Source organism: Colletotrichum costaricense (genome assembly GCF_030867565.1).
Source record: "Colletotrichum costaricense strain IMI 309622 chromosome Unknown Scaffold_1.1, whole genome shotgun sequence".
Taxonomy (NCBI): Eukaryota; Fungi; Ascomycota; class Sordariomycetes; order Glomerellales; family Glomerellaceae; genus Colletotrichum; species Colletotrichum costaricense.
In genome coordinates this window covers 3,355,531-3,373,600 of record NW_026848230.1, presented here as the reverse complement: position 1 = coordinate 3,373,600, position 18,070 = coordinate 3,355,531, and the positions used below count along the sequence as shown (strand labels likewise).

Genomic DNA, 18,070 nt, shown 5'->3' with positions numbered 1-18,070 from the left:
AGCGGTATCTTGTGTCCACCCTATTACGAGGATTCCCGTGTTCCATTGGTATCCGTGGTACCTTGCCTTAGGTAATGCAGCGCGGGTCTAAAGATAGTGTCTTTCGGGGTACTAGACGCGTCCAGATAGCGGAGGGGAACAGACTTCAACAGTGCCAGGCAGGGTAGAGACACTGCTATTGGTTTGAGGCAAGGCGAGGCAAGTCAATCTCAATTCAAGTCGCCCCGGAATTAACTATATTACTACTTCACGGCCGAAGAGAAGATCGTCCTGAATGGTCGGACCAATCTTGGAGGGCGACAATAGGTATGAGCCAGTCAGACTAACTACGGAGACTCGAATCCACCTATGCTCAAACTGTTGTCTTTCAACCTCGAATTCTCTATTGTGAGTTTCCTTTGACGTCTTCGCCGGGCGGACGGGAAGGGGATGGTCCGGCCGCCGTAGGTCAGCAGCTAAACCATTCTGTCTTGGTGGCATCCGTAAGGTAGTTTAAAGCATCCGACCAAATTGATAAGTCAACCCAAAGCAGGCTCCTACTCCGGCCAGCTTCTAGCTGCCTTTCGTGACATTCGCCTCCTTCATTGGTGACAGCCAAGAAAAGTCGAAGAGGCTTTCTGCACTGAGCACCCCGAGTTCGCACCATGGTTGGTATTGGAAGTATTCTGGCATGAGACCATATAGGCACCATTGCAGGTAGCTTGAAGGGGTTGATGAGATAACAATGTCGTCAGCAGCACCATTCATTCCATTCGGTCATGTTTCACTTTCCTTACTGGCTCTCCATCTCTTCGATAGTTGAACCCTCGAATTCCTATAGGCCAGTCCAGCTCGATGTAGCGTACAGTGCCTAGATATCAAAGCACCGAGACGCCTTATGAGCCGCAAACTCTGGCTGGCTGACAACCAACAAAGACGAAGGTTGAAACAACCGTCACTCTCGGGTCTGCGCCAGGCGGCTGAAAAGCGTCCAGGAAATCCAAGGAAAGGCGTGCTGAGAGCTTTCGTCCCAAGCTACCCAGCCGGAAACCACAGACATGCTGACCCTCAGACGCACCCCGTCAGTTCGCCAACGCGTCGTTGTTGTCAGTCACAGTGATGTCTCCTTTCCTTGCTGTCCTAGCGCCCTATCTTAACGTATGGCAATACCTGTGGATCCTTCTTTACGCTATGCACCGTATTTACACACACAGTCTCTCTACCCGCACGCTATCTCCCCTCTCACACGCTGAACCAAGCCCGAATATACGCTTGTATCCTTCGACATGGTCATACTCAGCGCTGCTTCATTTTCCAGACTTTATGTCGTTGTGTGCAAAATGCCCGATTTCAACAACATTTAGGAAGCATAGTGTCCTTTAATATGTACAAGTGAATTGCCTGTATCCATCACCAAACGCCTGCCCTTGCCCTTGCCGCCTGGGTTATCTTCATAGGTCCCATCCTACCCTCCCCAAGTCCCCTGCAGCCCCTTTCGCCATCCACTTTGCTCCCCGTCAAACCTGTGTATTCAGAGGGCGTATTTCACTCAGCTCCATACCGCTTGGAATTTCACACCGTGCCAGTATTTCCCGTCATGCCATTTTCCATGCAAACAATGCTGTCCAAGCTGCCTGCCGGATACCGCTCATACCATCATCACTGGCTCACGAGCTCATGGCATCCAGCATCTGGCAGAGCAGTGACCGCCCGATTGATCACATGTTTCGTTTGCCCAAGCCCTTGTGTTTTGCTCTAAGGATCTGACACTGGCTTTCGTAAGCTGACCAGTATCAGCCATTTTCTGCTCCCTCGTCAGCGGTCAACCATGTACTCCTCTTTCTCTCTTGTCAATGGAGATCGATCTTCTTCATCCATTATAATTTGGGGGAAAGCGGAGAGGGGCGTGCTCATGCGTTGTGGACTTGAGGCCCGGGCTCGGCTCCGCTGCATCAACACAATTTCCGAGTTAGCCTGGCCCCTTTTGCCAACTCTCACTTCTGATAGGCTGTTCATTGCTAATACTCACCGCCATGTTCATCTGCTTTCCTGAGGCACTGAGCAGCAGTAGGTATGCATAACCAGCCAAGCACGTGCACAGTAAGGTAGTGTCCATGGCGGGACAGTCGGTATTAGGGGCTGTCCTTACCTTGTGCCATGGATGTATGTTATAACGTCCGCACCATGCAACGGGGTCGTGTGCTCTGTAATTGCAAATGTTGGTTCCGTTCTGTCTCGTTGTAACTTCTACCATATTGATTCCTTCCCAGCCATGCCCATGTTTATGTAACGACCAGCTTTTATATGCCTTCAAGTTGATGTGAAACCCGGTACTCCCTTATCCAAAGTGCCCAGATCCCATATCGACATGTTGAGATGCTGTCTTGGGTCGCTGAGAACCTTCGTTTTTCTTCACGAACCAGGAATCTTCATCACAAACGCCTTACCAATGCCATAGCTTCTACATGCGCGTCTAGTACAAGACACGGGTCATGATGCGTGCTGGATCCTTGTGTGAGTGACTTTGAAACTCGCGACCGCATGTCCGGGTTTGTACTCACAGCTCAGAGAATCCAGACCGTCGTTGATCTCCTTGATGTCCTCGGCCTTGACGCTGCTCACATCGGCCATGAGGTATGCAATCTAGCGCTAAGTTAGCAGACCGGAGCAGACCGGATTCCATGCTCGCCTTCCAATGCAACTCACGTCGCCTCTGCTGTCGGAGATCTGCTTGTCAACATTGTGGTTGCCAAGAATCTCGTTAACTGCCGTCCGTTAGCACTCTACACGTATACTAATTGTACGAATCATGGGCATTCTCTCACCTCTGCGCAAGACACCGGGAACATTGCGGTGAATATAGATGACCTGAATTTTTTGATCAGCTTTCTGTTAGCGGCCACGTCGTGCCACGGGTTGCTTACACGAGCGTGGTCGGGCTCATCCAAAGTCAATGATCTCAGGTTAACCTCGGGCAGGTTAACACTGTTGAGCGTGGTGCCCTGGTTGATATAGCGGACAAGCGCCTCGGCAACTAATTCGAGGTTAGTTTTCATGCTTGAGCAACCCCTGGATGTATTCCTTACCTTCGACACCAATAGCGCGCTGGGCCTCCTCGGTGCTGCCACCAATGTGTGGCGTCAAAATGATGTTGTTCAGGCTACGCAGATCCTCGCCCCATGTGTTGAGTGAGCTGTTAAAGTAGTCGCCGTTGGCCGCCGGCTCGTTGGGGTAGACATCAAGAGCAGCACCAGCGATCTTGCCAGAGCGCATGGCGTTAATCAGAGCCTGGATGTCGACAACGCTGCCGCGACTGGCGTTGATTAAGTAAGCGCCGGTCTTCATCTTCTCGAGCTGAGCAGTAGAGATCAGGTTCTTAGTCTCTGGCAGCTCAGGCACGTGCAAAGTAACGAAGTCGGCCTCCTCGAGCAAGGCTTCTAAGGTGGGTACTTGGGTCGCGGTTCCTAGTGCCATCAGGTTCACGACATCATAGTAAACGACGTTCATGCCCATAGCCTCGGCCAGGACCGAAAGCTGCGAGCCAATGTGGCCATAACCCACAATGCCTAATCTACAGTCAGCAAATGATAGTGCATCCTCCGCACCATTTGACGATACAGAGGTCAGGCATGGCAAGATTACGTACCGAGCGTCTTGCCACGGATTTCCCAGCACTTGGAGCTGACCTTGTTCCAGGTGCCGCGGTGCATCTCGTTGGAGCGGTCACCAAGCTGACGGGCTAGAGTGATAATTTCGGCAATAACGAGCTCTGCAACACTGCGCGAATTGGCGAAGGGGGAGTTGAAGACAGCAATACCGTGGGCGACAGCGTATTCGAGGTTGACCTGGTTCGTGCCGATGCAGAAGCAGCCAATGACGAGCAGGTTCTTGGCCTCACGCAGGACCTTCTCGGTCAACTTGGTCTTGGAGCGAATACCAATGACATGCACGTCCCTGGATGATCACATTGCATGAGTATGAGGCATTCTATCACTCTCCTCATCAGACTACGAGGCAAGGGAGAGGCCTACCGAATCTTCTCAATGAGTTGGTCTTCGGGGAGAGAGGTCTTGAGAGCCTCGACCTGGTAACCTTGCTCGGTCAGGATATCTTTTCCTGTTTGATTGACATTTTCGAGAAGCAAAATCTTGATGTCTTGGGTGTTGAAGGGCTTCAGAAGCTTGGGGGCTGGCCTCTGGGCAAGAGCAGTGCCGGCTCTAGCGAAGCTTGAAGGGGGGGAGGTGAAAGTGGCGGTTGGCGAAGTTGAAAGTCCCAAGCTAGCGGAGACTTCGAGCTGTCTTCCATGCGCAGATGCGCCGGTGATGTCTTGTGCTGAGCTCATTATGTGTGGGTTGTACTGGTCTTGCTGTGTGAGCAAGATGGATGGGATGGAGGGGCAGTACGATTTTTCGATGCGGGGCAGAAAGAAGCACGCGAAAGCTGCCAGATCAAGAGCTGCTGGGCTGTTGTTGGGTGTGAAGTCGAAGGGAGAAGTAGAGCGCCGACTGGTATACGACAAGATTGCTAGATGAGCAGAAAACAGGGACAACCAAGGCAATGGGCAGAGGTAAAATTTTGGAAATGGTTCTGGGAGGAGGAAGTTTTTTAATCACCTCATGTCAAGTAGCCAAAATGACGCGGGATGTGAGACGGAGGGCCGTGACTGATGTAAAATAATGAGGTACCTACCATACCAAAGCTTGGGAGTGGAAGGTGGTACCCGATGACTGTTTCCAGTCCAATGCATGTATCTTCACTATTATTTAGCATGCTTGAGGTACCTCGCGCTGCCCTTTTTGTAAGGTCATTGACGTGCGGTCTGCTGGACGCCTGTGGGGGGCACCACAAAGGGAAGGATCCAGCGAGACAGACCCCGATGTTGTGGGCAGGTGGTCCGGGATTCTCCCGCCGCATGTGGGCACTGTCTTTACACGGTGCGGAGGTCGGTGGTAGACAGTAGAAATCTGCCAAATGGAAAAGAATTCATGCGCGGCTCCAACCATCTGCTTAGGCTCGCACAGTGAATAAAGTCCGACCTGCCAGCGGAGCACGCCCGAAGGCCGGCAACATCCCTCAAGGTGTCCGGCACTCGGTCGTAGACTCGACTCTTCAGGCTCAGAGGCTACCTCAACTTACCACCTTACTCATTCCAGCCAAGCATGAGTTGCCTTCTGGGGCAGTCTGGGCCTGGGGTTGACTCACTGCTCCTCAGCAGGTGGGTTGAAAAGAGAAAGGGAGGAAGGAAAAAAAAACAATTTCCTCCGGCGCCGGCGCAGATGGCACACCACACAACAAGCATGAGACGGGACTGGCCACGACACCTCCTTTGCGTGGGTCGCGGCTTGTTTGAAGATTTGGCCGACGCATTAAAATTCTACTTGGTGTAGGATATGCTTTGACTAAGATAGTTGCTCTTGTTACCTTACCTTACCTACCTACGTGCCTACCTACCTTAACCAAAGTCACTGACCTGACCAGAGTGCCGATCCCGGACCGCACATCGACCTATGCGGCTTCGTCGTATCATTTCCATAAAGTGCTGGTTAGTCCAACGGCCGCTCCGACCTTCTAGAGGTCCGCATGCACCGCCGCGTCCGCCCTTCAACTCCCCGACACTCTACGGAGCTTCCATATTGGTCACAACCGTTGAGCCCCAGGGCGACATCCTGACAATAGAAATAAGATTCCTCTATGCCTTCCAAGCCACTTATATATACGACCAGGCGCTCCAATTGCTGCGATATAGTGATGATGCCCCAGAGAGCATGCTTATTATATCCTTCTAAAGTACGCGCAGTACACGAGCGAGCTGAGGGTTGGAGTGGCCCACAGCCATATGCGGGAACATGCCCGGGCACCGTCCCACCCCACCTTGGAGATGCAAGTAATAGGAAGATTTGCTTATGTGACTTATTTCCTGTCTATTGCTTCCATTGTTAATGCCCCTACCCGTTTTACATGAAGGAAAATTCGAGTGAACACCCTTTCTACAAATCCATTTTAGCAACGACGTATAGCATCATTCATGACCAGAACGTAAGATGGCCGTTTCGTTGAGAATGTTTGAGACCAAAACGTCAATTACCATCTATCAAGCGAGAAGCTCATCCATTCAATGCTGCTCTGCTTGGCTTAACCCTCAAAGCGGGTTTGTTGACGTGGCGCCAAGCGTGACGCCGCCGCCTTTCATGACGCGAAAGAATCAGAGCATGACCATCACGCACTCCCCTAATGAAGTCTGTCATGAACGTGAAGAACCTAGCAATCCGGCCGACCGATAGTCGTCGCTCAGCTCTGCTTGCATTCAGCCGCCTCCTGCTTGGGCTTGCCGGTGTCGTCCTGAAGTATGGATTAGCGTCTGCCATCGTAGGATCCTCGGGTTACACGTCACTTACGTCGTCCTCGGACTCCTCATCCTCGTCACGGTCCTCACTAAGATCATCCTCGTCCTCGTCGTCTTCATCGTCGAAGTCACCCTCCAGGTCATCATCGTCGAGCTCCTCAAAGGCCAAAGCCTCGCCGGTGAACCAGTCAATGGCACGGGGAATGAGCTTCTCCTTGATGTCTTCACCGAGTTGGTAATCAAGCTCGAGGCGCTCCTCGATGTCGGAAGCAGCGTCATCATCCTCGTCGGCCGGGGCCTGGGGGGGAGAGAAGAAGTTGAAGAAGGATTCGGTGGGCACCGTCTTCTTGACAATTCGGGTCTGCTTGGTGTCTGAAAGAGGGATTAGCAGGTGCATCGCGATGGGCGGTATGTGTGAAGAGCTTACTCTTGTTTCTCTGCTTCTTGCTCTCGACTCTGACAGTCAAATCCTTGCCCTCCTTCCACTCAATCTTATCACCCTCAGCATGGTCGTAGATGAAGTCACCGCCGTAGCCGCTTTCACTTTGGTAAAAGTACGTCTTGGTGACGGTCTTGTTTGTGAAGAACTCATTGTCGGCAAATTCGAAGATAAGGCGGAAACCGGGCTTGTCGAGATATTCCATGCGGATATCGATCAGGTGCTTGAGAGCGGCCTCGTCGCGATCGGTAATCATCTCGGCGAGAGAAATTTGGTTCTTCATGGCAGACAACCAGAACTCAGGGATACCAGAAACCGGCTCAGTGGATTCGGCAGCCTTCTCGGTCTTCTCAGCTTCCTCAACCTCCTCATCATCATCCTCGTCATCCTCCTCGCCGGCCTTGATCTCCTCCTCTGTAGGTTCAGAGGCACCGTTGACAACCTTGGCACGCTTCTCGTAGAGAGGAGTGAACTTGGCAAAGTACTTCTTCTCGAGCTGGAGAACCTCCTCTTGAAATTCGGCCTCAAGCTTAGAGTGTTCCTTCTGGATGCCTTTGAGGCCGGCAACACGGCGACGCACCTGGGGAGGCAGCGACTCGATGTAGCCGGAGGATCGGCCAACGAGAGAACCAAGTCTTCCTTGGATCATCTGGACGAGCTTGGGATTCTGAGCAAAGATAGAGGCGGCAGCGGCACGATCGAGATCCTCTGTGAAATGGGTGCACGTCAGTAACGGGTCGATAGAGGGGCGGGTGTCTCCAGAGGTGAGGCCCCAAAGTGCGCGCAAGAAAGACAAGAGTTGAACATTGCAGCGGGGGTTTTGGTACATACCCTCCTTGATGCTGGCGACGCCAGGCTGCTGGGCACGCGACGAAATGGGCGCATTTTGAAGGGGGGTATTTTGCGGCGTACTGTATGCTCAAGAGTAGATGTCAGCCATGGTGGTCGTGGAATGGGGCAAGGGAAGCCTAAGGAAGCGACCCCTCGCCACCGGGAAGAACAGTGCCGCAAGATTTGTGACTTACGGCGCGGTGGCCGGATCAAGGCGCTTGTTACGGATGGGCTCAGCCATTATGTGCGTTCGAATCTTTTGATCGTCCGTATTCGATAATAGAGTGAAACCACAAGAGGCGTGGGACAGAGAAGTCCTGGGCTGATCTTGAAGGGAGGTTGCGGTTGATGGAGATGGCAGGGTAGAGAACGTTGCCGAACGTGGGAAGTTGTAGATGCGCAGTTGACTTTATTTTGGTGGGGGGGAAGGTAATGTGTGGTATTGGAAAAAAAAAATTGGGAGAGAGGCTTTCTCCTCCGTTGGGGCGGGTACCGCAAGTTGGCGCCTGGGCTCCTCCTATGGTTAGGCGGGCATGGCGGGCACAGCGGGTAGCGTGCTGCCAATGGATTCCACTGCGGGCGACTTCCACAAAGACGACCTGAGCCAAGGGGGCCGGGGTGTCGGGCAGACAGTTCCATGCAATTGAACCTCATGAGGCAAGATAGGTAGGTACCTAAGGCACTATGCCTACCTACCTTAACTATCCGTACAAACCTAAGATACCTTAGGTAACCTGGTAGGTATGGAGGAGGCATGTACACCAGGTGGTGCAGCACTGGTTATCCGAAAGGTAGCCTAAATAAGGCGGGCAGGCACCTAGGCAGTCCCGCATCACTGGGCTGGGCTCTCTTGAGAGGTAGCGTTTATTGGCCAGACGTGTTGAGAAGGTTTTGATCTTAACAGAAGAATCAACAGCGACCTTCGAAAACTGCCCTGGGGCTCTGAATACCTCTTTGTCGCTGCATGACTGCACAGCTTCCAAGAGAAAGACAGCGAAACATACCACTCAATACCAGTCAAACCGTATCATTCCAGCAAATTTAGCCCAGGCAATCTCAGCATTGATTCCATACTTACCTACGATACCCATACGTGGCTGGCGCTGACCAAGTGAGGTAATGCGGGGATTGCAGCGGGGGCCACTGGGGCTACTACCTAGGTACCTATACCTAGGTATCTCAGTCACAGCGCTCCCTCCCGTTCGTCCTGCGCAATCTGGACAGCATCCAAAGTATCGTCATCTATCAGACAAGTCCCCCGCTATGTAGCTAGATATATACCCGGTATAGAACTGTCTTGCAACGATCATTCCCATCAATGTTGATTTAGACCAGGTCGGTGCATGGTTTTGTTCGATACCTATTGCCTTTGAGGTGGTTACCCGCAAAGGTCTCCGTCGGCATATGCCGAGGGTTGCTTACCTAAAATTTCGACGGGACAGAAATTCCTCCCCTCTGCCACCCCTCCCACCCTGATACCTACGCCATTCCGCCCTTCGCAAATTCCAGCGGTTCGTTTCCTATCAGTGCAGGAGGTGGCCTAGGTACCTAGTTGCCCAGCCACCGTGCTCGCATGATACGGTTGCTTACCTTCGCAAGCAGCTTGAGTTACCTTAGGTAAGCAGGTAAGGTCCATGAAAGTGTCGTCACATCCTTTCAGAGGTACAATTACCCATGATAGATAGCTAGCTACCTTACCTAAGGACGGAGAAACCTGCCTACCTTACTCCAGTCGCCTCACAATCTCTGAGAACCTGCAAAACTTCTTCCATGCCAACTTAAGTCGCTTTACTCTTGGAGCACTTAAGTATGCGATATGCCAACATACAATCTCCGTAGCTCAATAAGACAGCTACGGGTGCCTGGCTTTTCCTTGCACCTTCGCGAGCTCGAGCTAGAAATCATCCAGTTTGAGGACGATTGAGCCGACCGTGCGGGCATCCGCGTTGACTTTCTTGACCTCTCCATCGACCCCCCCCCCCCCCAAACTCCGAAATCGCATCGCAGCGCATCACAGCATAGCTTCCTCGAGCTTCCCTTAGCTGTTTCTTCTAACTGTCTCAACCCAACTAAGCGTTTTGACCCACGGGTATGTGCCACTCTCGCCAAATTTACAACGCCGCTTCTCTCAACTCGAACCTCGTTTCGGCAGTCCAGCCACGCCTTCAACCTCTTGTCTCTCGAGCTGGAACCTTCGATACCATTACGGCGACTAGATCGCCCTGAGGAAGTTGCAGATATGCCTGCGCCAGGAGAGAATGGGCATCATCGTGCCTCCTCTACATCGAGGAATGGCCATGCGCCGCTCTACCGGCTCGACTCGAATCAAAGCTCAACGAGCATCTTCGAGGAGGTAGAGATGGCTCATGACGAAGTCAGACAAACCCAAGTCCCATCTCCAATTGCGTATTGACGCTGATCATACTGTCTGTAGCTTTTCTCTGGTCCTATGGCCGAAAGCCTTCCTACCAGCGTTTCAGCCTTCTCCCATCGACGGCCCCGTGCTGACTCGACGACGAGTTTTGCATACTATCGCGATGAACCCGAAGCCTCTCCTACTTCGTTCGAAGATGAACGCCAAAGCCTGTCAGATGTGGGAGACTTTGCGTTTGGTGACGAGGAGGAAAGCTACGCTGATTACGAAAACGGCGAAACCATCGATGATTACATGTCCCAACGCAGGCGATCGTCAACGCACTCAAGATCGTCTGTTCACGCCCGCCTGTTGCGCCAGGACAGTGGCATGACCAACAAGAGCCTTGGTGGAGATCGTTTAAGCCAGAAGGTCTACATGGTGAATGAGGACCTTACCATTGCCATTGCTGGCTTTCGGACAAGTCGACTTGGCTTCACTGCTTATGTCGCACTTTGCCTATGCACTGCTGGTGTCGCTTGGCTACTACTCAGATGGTTTCCTAGATGGCATGTAAAACTTTTGGGTCTGCCGTCTCCACTGGCCGAGTGTGACTGGGTTGTTGTCGAGGTAAACTATGCGCTCCCCCTATTGTTGCACATGAGCTGACTTCGTCTAGAATCAATGGGGAGAATTTGCCCTGATGGACGTAGACAAAAAGCTGTACGGTAGACCTATGTCTACCATCTTTGGCCACACTGGAAAGAGCTACGGGGTAGATGATGATTACGACCCAATCATCACCGAATTACGCATGCTCAACTATCGTTATGTTCGCTTGTACTTCAACCAGCAAAAGGACAAGTTTGTCATATTCAACGGCTGGGTTGACCCGAATTGGACCGATCCTCGCGCCGTGCGTGCTGGCATAGACAGTGATGAGAAGGGACTGCGAGCAGTTGTTTTTGGGAATAACCTGATTGATATTGAGCAAAAATCAACACCGCAGTTGCTCGTAGATGAGGTAAGAAATCGTTTGTAGTGGTAGGTCGAGATACTGATCGTTCCAGGTTTTCCATCCTTTCTACGTCTTTCAGATTGCTAGCCTGATTCTGTGGTCTCTTGACGAATATTATTACTACGCCGTGGCTATCTTCCTAATGTCGTTTGGAAGTATTGCCACCACCCTCATTGAAACCAAAGCGGTAGGTCGAATTCACCATTGTCTTTTGTTGGTATAACCGGAGGCTAATGAAACAGACGATGAAACGACTCCGCGAGATTTCTCGCTTCGAGTGCGATGTGCGTGTACTTCGAAATGGATTCTGTAAGGACTCAGCTGCCGTATAAACTTGCTCGAAATCCTGACGGACATAGGGCGATTTGTATCCTCGAGTGAGCTCGTGCCTGGTGACGTTTACGAGGTCAGCGACCCAAATCTGACTCAATTTCCGAGCGACGGCTTGCTTTTGAGCGGAGACTGCATCGTTAACGAGAGCATGCTGACAGGTGAGTTTCACTCGCAAGTCCTACTTCCGCATGAGTGAAACTGGTTTGGCTTACATCTCGCTCTCAGGTGAATCGGTCCCTGTGTCTAAAACACCGGCCACCGATGAGACGATGTATAGTCTCGATTTGGCTGCACCGACCGTGTCGCCAGAGATTGGCAAACACTTCCTCTTCTGTGGTACCAAGATCATTCGCGCCCGGCGACCGCAGGAAGAGCGTGATGGAGACGCTGTCGCCCTCGCACTCGTGGTCAGAACGGGATTCAGCACCACGAAGGGATCCCTTGTACGGTCCATGCTCTTCCCCAAACCATCCGGCTTCAAATTCTACAGAGACTCTTTCCGGTACATCAGTGTCATGGCTATCGTAGCCATGCTTGGTTTCATCGCCTCTCTCTTCAATTTCCTGCGGCTGCACCTTGCCTGGCACCTCATCATCGTCCGTGCTCTCGATCTTATCACAATCGTGGTGCCGCCAGCGCTACCCGCGACGCTCACCATTGGGACCAACTTCGCGCTGGGCCGACTGAAGAAGAAACAAATCTTTTGCATCAGTCCACAGCGGGTCAACGTAGGTGGTAAGATTGACATCATGTGCTTTGACAAGACCGGCACCCTAACAGAGGACGGATTGGACATACTCGGTGTTCGGGTTGCATCAACAGTAACAGGCAGGTTCACGGAGGTGCTTACCGATCCATCGTCGTTCGTACAGGCGCAGGCCGGCGGTCCAGCCCAGATGTCAAAATTGAGGGCAGCCTTGTACACCATGGCAACTTGCCACTCGTTGAGGTCTGTGGACGACGAGCTGATGGGTGATCCACTTGACCTCAAGATGTTTGAGTTTACAAGGTGGTCTTTCGAAGAAGGCAAACAAAGTCCCAACGAGGCAGACGACCAAGACCAGGGCAGCCTTTCGCCGTCAGTCGCCCGACCTCCAGCTGAGCATGATGCTCTTCTGCGAGGCGCCACTCAACAAGGAGATCAATCGGTAGGCTGCGGACCCCTGTCGATCAAAGCTAGACTAACCCACTTAACCAGCAATTGCTTGAGTTGGGGGTACTGAGGTCCTTCGAATTCGTTTCGCAGCTCCGTAGAGCAAGCGTCATAGTTCGACAGTTTGGACAGCAAAGTGGGGACATATATGTCAAAGGCGCTCCTGAATGCATGCGGGAAATATGTCGCGAAGACAGCTGTGAGTGATCCATATCTACCGAACTGATTTAGGTGTACCTCGAAAGGCACTACTGACCTTGAATGTCCTCTTCAACATATAGTCCCAGTCGACTATGATGATCAGCTTGCCTACTATACACACAAGGGTTATCGCGTCATTGGCTGCGCAGCTCGCCATATTCCAAAACTCAGCTGGGTCAAAGCCCAGAAAATGAAGCGACACGAGGCCGAGTCTCAACTGGAATTCACTGGTTTCATTATTTTCGAAAACAAGCTCAAGCCGACCACAGCGCCTGTACTGACTGAGCTACTGGAATCGAACATCAGTACGACGATGGTGACAGGTGACAACATCTTGACTGCCATCAGTGTTGCTCGTGAATGCAACTTGATCAACAAGACTGCGCACTGCTTCGTTCCGAGATTCATAGAAGGCAAGTGGCGACAAGTGAGGTATCTGATTGATTCTAACAGTAAGCAGGCAACGCCGGTGACCCAAAGGCTCGGCTACGGTGGGAGAGCATTGATAACGGGGGTTTCCAGCTGAACGAACAGACTCTTCTTGCAAGTTCATTACAATTCTAAAGACATTGTTGTAAAGCTAACTTTGTTGCACAGCCACTACCACCTCCGGCTGACGTTGACGCATCATTGGCATACAACATCAATGACATCCGCAATTACTCTCTAGCAGTCAGCGGCGAGATTTTTCGCTGGATTGTGGACTTCGCGCCTCCGTTGGTGTTGCAGAGAGTATGTTCATCCCCCGGAGCGTGCCACCTGGCTGCCTATGCTTACGATCTCAGATGCTGGTCCGTGGTCGAGTTTTTGCGCGCATGTCTCCAGATGAAAAGCACGAACTGGTTGAGAAATTGCAAGCGATCGGGTACTGCTGTGGCTTTTGTGGTGACGGTGCGAATGATTGCGGCGCTCTCAAGGCTGCAGATGTCGGCATCTCCCTCTCAGAGGCGGAAGCTTCTGTTGCAGCTCCGTTCACGTCACGCGTCTTCGACATCGGTTGCGTTCCCCAGGTTATCCGGTAAGTGTTTTCACCCCCCACGAAGCAGAGTATCATCATAACACATATCTTTAGCGAGGGTCGTGCTGCACTTGTGACGAGTTTCAGTTGCTTCAAGTACATGAGTTTGTACTCGGCCATCCAGTTCACGTCCGTCAGCTTTCTTTATGCTACAGCTTCTAATCTCGGTGACTTTCAAGTAAGTTGACATGATCGCCCAAAGCGTCATCACTGGCTGATCACTCTTTAGTTCCTATTCATTGATCTATTGTTGATTCTTCCTATTGCCATTTTCAGTAAGTCATGAGTCTAGTTCAGAACCGTTGAATAAAACGCTTATAAGTATCGTAGTGAGCTGGGCTGGGCCATACCCTGTCTTGTCACGAAAGCGACCAACTGCAGACCTCGTCTCTCGCAAGGTGCTCATACCGTTACTGGGCCAGATGGTCATTTGTATACTCGTGCAAACTGCTGTATATGTCGCCGTGCGAAAGCAGTCATGGTGAGCGCTTCCTACCTTGCTCCCACCATCATCTTTACGCACTGCTAACTACAAGAAAAGGTACGTACCCCCACGTGTCAACCATGACAAGTCGAATATCAAGAACTCGGAAAACACGGTTCTATTTCTGGTGTCCTGTTTCGAGTACATCTTGGCGGGTGTGGTCCTCAACGCGGGCCCTCCTTTCAGAGAAAAGGCGATGACGAACTGTAGGTGAAGTCGGATTGCAGCAACATTTGTCCAAGGAACTAACAATGAAAAGGGCCGTTTATGACAACCATCGTGGCAACCCTTTCAATCACAATATGGATGATCATTGGCCCGGGGCATTCAGTAAGGCACCTGATGCAACTTACCAAGACAAGCTGGGACTTTGAGCTCTTCATGATTCTACTCGGGGGCGTTTACTTGGTCGCGGCATGGACATCAGAAAAGTACCTCTTCCAAAAGCTGGCTCGGGCCGTGGGACGTTTCAAAGAAAACTTCCTGAAGAAGCCGAAGCAAAGAAAGGAGTATAAAATCATTTTGGAGCACATGGAGTTGTAGGATTACAAGGTTGAAGAGATGCCTTTGCGGCTTGATTGCACACGCTGCCATAATTCCACGTAAAGTTGGCGAGCATTGCCTTGATGTATTAAAATAAGGAATCGAGTGTGACGATTAAATCTAGTTTCTCCCTGAATGCGAACTTCTCAGTCTCGGTTTCTAGCTCGGATGTCAGGATCGTGCTGTATCAAGCTACCTGAGTTGACCATAAATGAAGGTGTCATCGATGATCCACCGACCCGCATTCCGGTGCCGAACTAGCCCAGGCGGGTCGCTCCGGCTCCGAGTGGCCGGGGTCGCGGTCGCACCCTGCGACCTGCCACCCCAGCCACAATCACAGCTAGCTAGTCGATACAATCATTCAGGTCAAGCTTCGACTGCTACCTGTTACTTCCAAGTCTCATACCAGTAATCTCCATTGAAGTAGCCTAAACACCTCGCATCAACCAACAACCCATATTGCTTTAGACCTCACTCGAAGCGGGTGCTCGGACATCGCTTGGGTTTCAAAGTACAATACAACCTCACGCATTGGGACTCGGGCCACAGAGACGGTCAATCCCTTATTTCTGCCTCTCTCATTCCACTGAACCTTCGCGAATCACCTCTACCGCGAAGATGAACATGGGTATGTCCTCGCATACAAGCCTCATGAAGCTCATTGTGAAGTCAGCATGTGACTCGACAACAGCTCTCTAACGCAACATCTAGACTGGATTCTCGACAGCGGCTACCTGCCCAACGCCGTCATCAGGATAGGCATTCGGCGCCAGCTTCAGGAGCGTCTCGACTCCATCGCGAGCACGTCTCTCGGCCTCGATTACGAGCGGAAGATGACGTTTATCGAGAAATTGCGCACTCAACCCATTGCAATTGAGACCGCTACGGCCAACAAGCAGCACTACGAGGTTGGCACCGGTGTCCTCGCCGCATGCCTTGGCCCCCGCATGAAGTATTCGTGCTGTCTGTACCCCAAGGGAGGCGAGACATTGGCACAGGCGGAAGTGGCCATGTTACAGACGTATATTGAAAAGGCCGAACTAAAGGATGGTATGAGTATCTTGGATCTCGGGTGAGTCGTCTCCGGCCCTTCCCATGCATCGTGAGATCATATGTTAGATTTAGGGCCTGACTGACCGTTACAGCTGCGGTTGGGGATCAGGAGCGCTGTACTTCGCCGAGGTACTTCCTAACTCCAAGGTCACGGCCTTTTCCAACTCCAGGACGCAGAAGGAGTACATCGATGGGAAAGCCAAGGAGAAGGGCTTATCAAACCTCACGGTCATCACAGGTAACGTTGTTGACTATGAGTTCGAGCGGGAGTCTTTTGACAGAGTTGTCTCCATCGAGGTATGTATTTTCCCTGACCGCTAGATGCGTCCGATGAAAAGGATTTTGACTGTAACAAAAGCTATTTGAGCACATGAAAAACTACGAGCTCCTTATGGCAAAGGTGGGCAGGGCCTTAAAGCCTGGTGGCAAGCTTTTTGTCCATATCTTTGCCCACAGGACCACTCCCTACGATTAGTGAGTAACGGCCGCGATGTTGTGCATTATCGGGAAGCGCTGACCGCGGAAAATCTCAGTGAGGAGGGCTGGATGACGACGTATTTCTTCACAGGAGGCACTATGCCTTCCACCGACCTGCTCCTATTCTTCCAGCGGGACTTACAGATTCAGAAGCAGTGGTGGGTCAACGGACAACACTACTCCAAGACGTGCGAGGTAAGCTGCCGCCGATCGCCTTTCTACCGTACATCAGTCTCAGTATGACGAGCTAACACGAGCATCAAGCACTGGCTGAGCAAGATGCTTGCGCATAAGAAAGAGATCTGGCCGCACTTGGTCGAGACGTATGGGGAGCAGAACGCCAGCGTGTGGTTCAACAGATGGCAAATCTTCTACTTGGCGTGTTCCGAGCTGTTCGCCTACCAAGGCGGGGATACCTGGGGCGTGTCGCACTACCTCTTCGAAAAGCCCAACACTCAGTAGAAGAAGTGACGGACAGAGATGAACCCAAGCATGGTTGGGCTTGCCGCAATTGCTTTGCACCCATAATAGAGTAGCTAATCGTTGATTCCTCTGCCTATATTTGCCTGACTTTTGGACTGGCGAATGCCGAATGATCTGTTGATATCGCGCATCTTGCGCGTATTCCTCAAACTTCTTGTTCACTAGACCACTCATCTTTAGAGCTTTCGGTTCAGTGATCCCAAGGGTGCTTCCAGCCCAGCAACACAGCTCCTGCACATTTCCGTCAGCAATCACGCAATCAGTATTATCGAAAGTTGTAGGGAATATACCGTCTTTCTTCGCGCGGTACATGAGCTATCGATGGCGCAGAATGACATTAGCTTCCTCGGCCTCGCGATATCAATAAGGGCTTCGGTAAGGGACATACGAAGAACCACATGCCAGCGCCCAGGGCAGTCGCTGTGAAGCGGTACACACCAGGGACGTGAGGCGTCGGAGGCTTGGGGCCGGTATACATGGCGAAAGTCGATACGCCAGGCGCGTCGTTCCGGGAAGATTCTCGAGGGAGAGGAATGGATGGAGGGATTCTTGAGGTTGCAACTCGTCAGCAGGCCGCCAGAAACTCAATTGAGTCCGGTCGAGTGGGCTCACATACCTCGGATTCGCCTTTGCCTCTAGGCGTTCTAAGCTTTGCTGGGAAACTAGGTCGGGAAATTCGGACAGTGATGGCCGTTCATCAGTCCCGTAGGAAGAAACGTCGTTGACGGACTGACAATCTAAGAGGTCCTTGGATGCTTAGGTAAGTCGGCTTGTGCCGGAGTGTTGGACCAATGGCAGAAAGTGCATTCTAAGTCTCTCTTTTCGTCTTGGCCCAGGGGACTACCCACCCAAGAGCACTGAGTGACTCGTGCTCCATTCACTCGGTACGTGTCTCCTTTGTCAAGACTTGCAAGGCACGTAGGTACCTAGGTACTCCGTTCCTTACCTTAGGGGTGGATACCTATTCGGTACCCACCAACCTTCCATTGGGTGCTTGGCTAGCAGCACCTCATTCTTCCGAGTTCAAACTTGCAGCGCCTCATTGCCGCAGTACCTACTCTCCAGGTCAGTACAAAGGCTCAAACCCCTGGGCACTCAATTAGCGGCGTCAGGGTAGGTGGTCGTCGATTCCACCGTTAAGCCCCCCCGGCCGGATAAGAACCCACCCCTCCCCAACTCCAGTGACAGTCGCGGCATGAGATGGTTAGTGCCACCTATCCCTCCACCTGTCACGTACACATACATACACTCATACACTTGTTCAACACCAGCCTGTCTATCTGCGCCTGCATCAACTATCCATTCTTCTACGCAAACTTTTGCGACCTAACCCGACACAGACGCTCGCTCGTTCAATAAAAA

The 18,070-nt window shown here is 51.8% G+C and overlaps 6 protein-coding genes across 6 annotated transcripts; 3 read left to right on the top strand and 3 right to left on the bottom strand.

Moving 5' to 3' along the window:
* Window positions 1–2,452: 2,452 nt before the first annotated feature.
* Window positions 2,453–4,321, bottom strand: CCOS01_01187 (D-isomer specific 2-hydroxyacid dehydrogenase; the record flags this gene model as incomplete). Its single annotated transcript, XM_060449383.1, has 8 exons — window positions 2,453–2,481; window positions 2,541–2,622; window positions 2,686–2,744; window positions 2,805–2,847; window positions 2,904–3,013; window positions 3,066–3,545; window positions 3,626–3,933; window positions 4,011–4,321. The coding sequence occupies 8 exons, from the start codon at window positions 4,319–4,321 to the stop codon at window positions 2,453–2,455; spliced, it is 1,422 nt and encodes a 473-aa protein (XP_060320821.1).
* A 381-nt stretch (window positions 4,322–4,702) lies between these two features.
* On the top strand, window positions 4,703–4,939 carry CCOS01_01186 (uncharacterized protein; the record flags this gene model as incomplete). The annotated part of the gene is made up of 1 exon (XM_060449382.1): window positions 4,703–4,939. The coding sequence occupies one exon, from the start codon at window positions 4,703–4,705 to the stop codon at window positions 4,937–4,939; it is 237 nt and encodes a 78-aa protein (XP_060320820.1).
* Window positions 4,940–6,267: 1,328 nt separating this feature from the next.
* CCOS01_01185 (nucleosome assembly protein) lies at window positions 6,268–7,833 on the bottom strand (the record flags this gene model as incomplete). Its single annotated transcript, XM_060449381.1, has 5 exons — window positions 6,268–6,318; window positions 6,375–6,694; window positions 6,750–7,469; window positions 7,593–7,672; window positions 7,787–7,833. 5 exons carry the CDS (start codon window positions 7,831–7,833, stop codon window positions 6,268–6,270), a joined length of 1,218 nt encoding a protein of 405 aa, XP_060320819.1.
* Window positions 7,834–9,831: 1,998 nt separating this feature from the next.
* CCOS01_01184 (ATPase) lies at window positions 9,832–14,695 on the top strand (the record flags this gene model as incomplete). Its single annotated transcript, XM_060449380.1, has 16 exons — window positions 9,832–9,966; window positions 10,027–10,575; window positions 10,625–10,969; window positions 11,016–11,150; window positions 11,206–11,272; window positions 11,323–11,454; window positions 11,522–12,444; window positions 12,495–12,648; window positions 12,731–13,077; window positions 13,248–13,382; window positions 13,436–13,668; window positions 13,723–13,846; window positions 13,898–13,943; window positions 13,999–14,149; window positions 14,210–14,358; window positions 14,412–14,695. 16 exons carry the CDS (start codon window positions 9,832–9,834, stop codon window positions 14,693–14,695), a joined length of 3,909 nt encoding a protein of 1,302 aa, XP_060320818.1.
* Window positions 14,696–15,387: 692 nt separating this feature from the next.
* CCOS01_01183 (methyltransferase) lies at window positions 15,388–16,687 on the top strand (the record flags this gene model as incomplete). The annotated part of the gene is made up of 5 exons (XM_060449379.1): window positions 15,388–15,767; window positions 15,841–16,045; window positions 16,107–16,222; window positions 16,282–16,420; window positions 16,490–16,687. Coding segments are annotated over 5 exons (1,038 nt in total), but the record flags the coding sequence as incomplete, so codon positions are not given.
* A 211-nt stretch (window positions 16,688–16,898) lies between these two features.
* CCOS01_01182 (uncharacterized protein) lies at window positions 16,899–17,186 on the bottom strand (the record flags this gene model as incomplete). The annotated part of the gene is made up of 3 exons (XM_060449378.1): window positions 16,899–16,939; window positions 16,999–17,023; window positions 17,097–17,186. The coding sequence occupies 3 exons, from the start codon at window positions 17,184–17,186 to the stop codon at window positions 16,899–16,901; spliced, it is 156 nt and encodes a 51-aa protein (XP_060320816.1).
* Window positions 17,187–18,070: the final 884 nt, after the last annotated feature.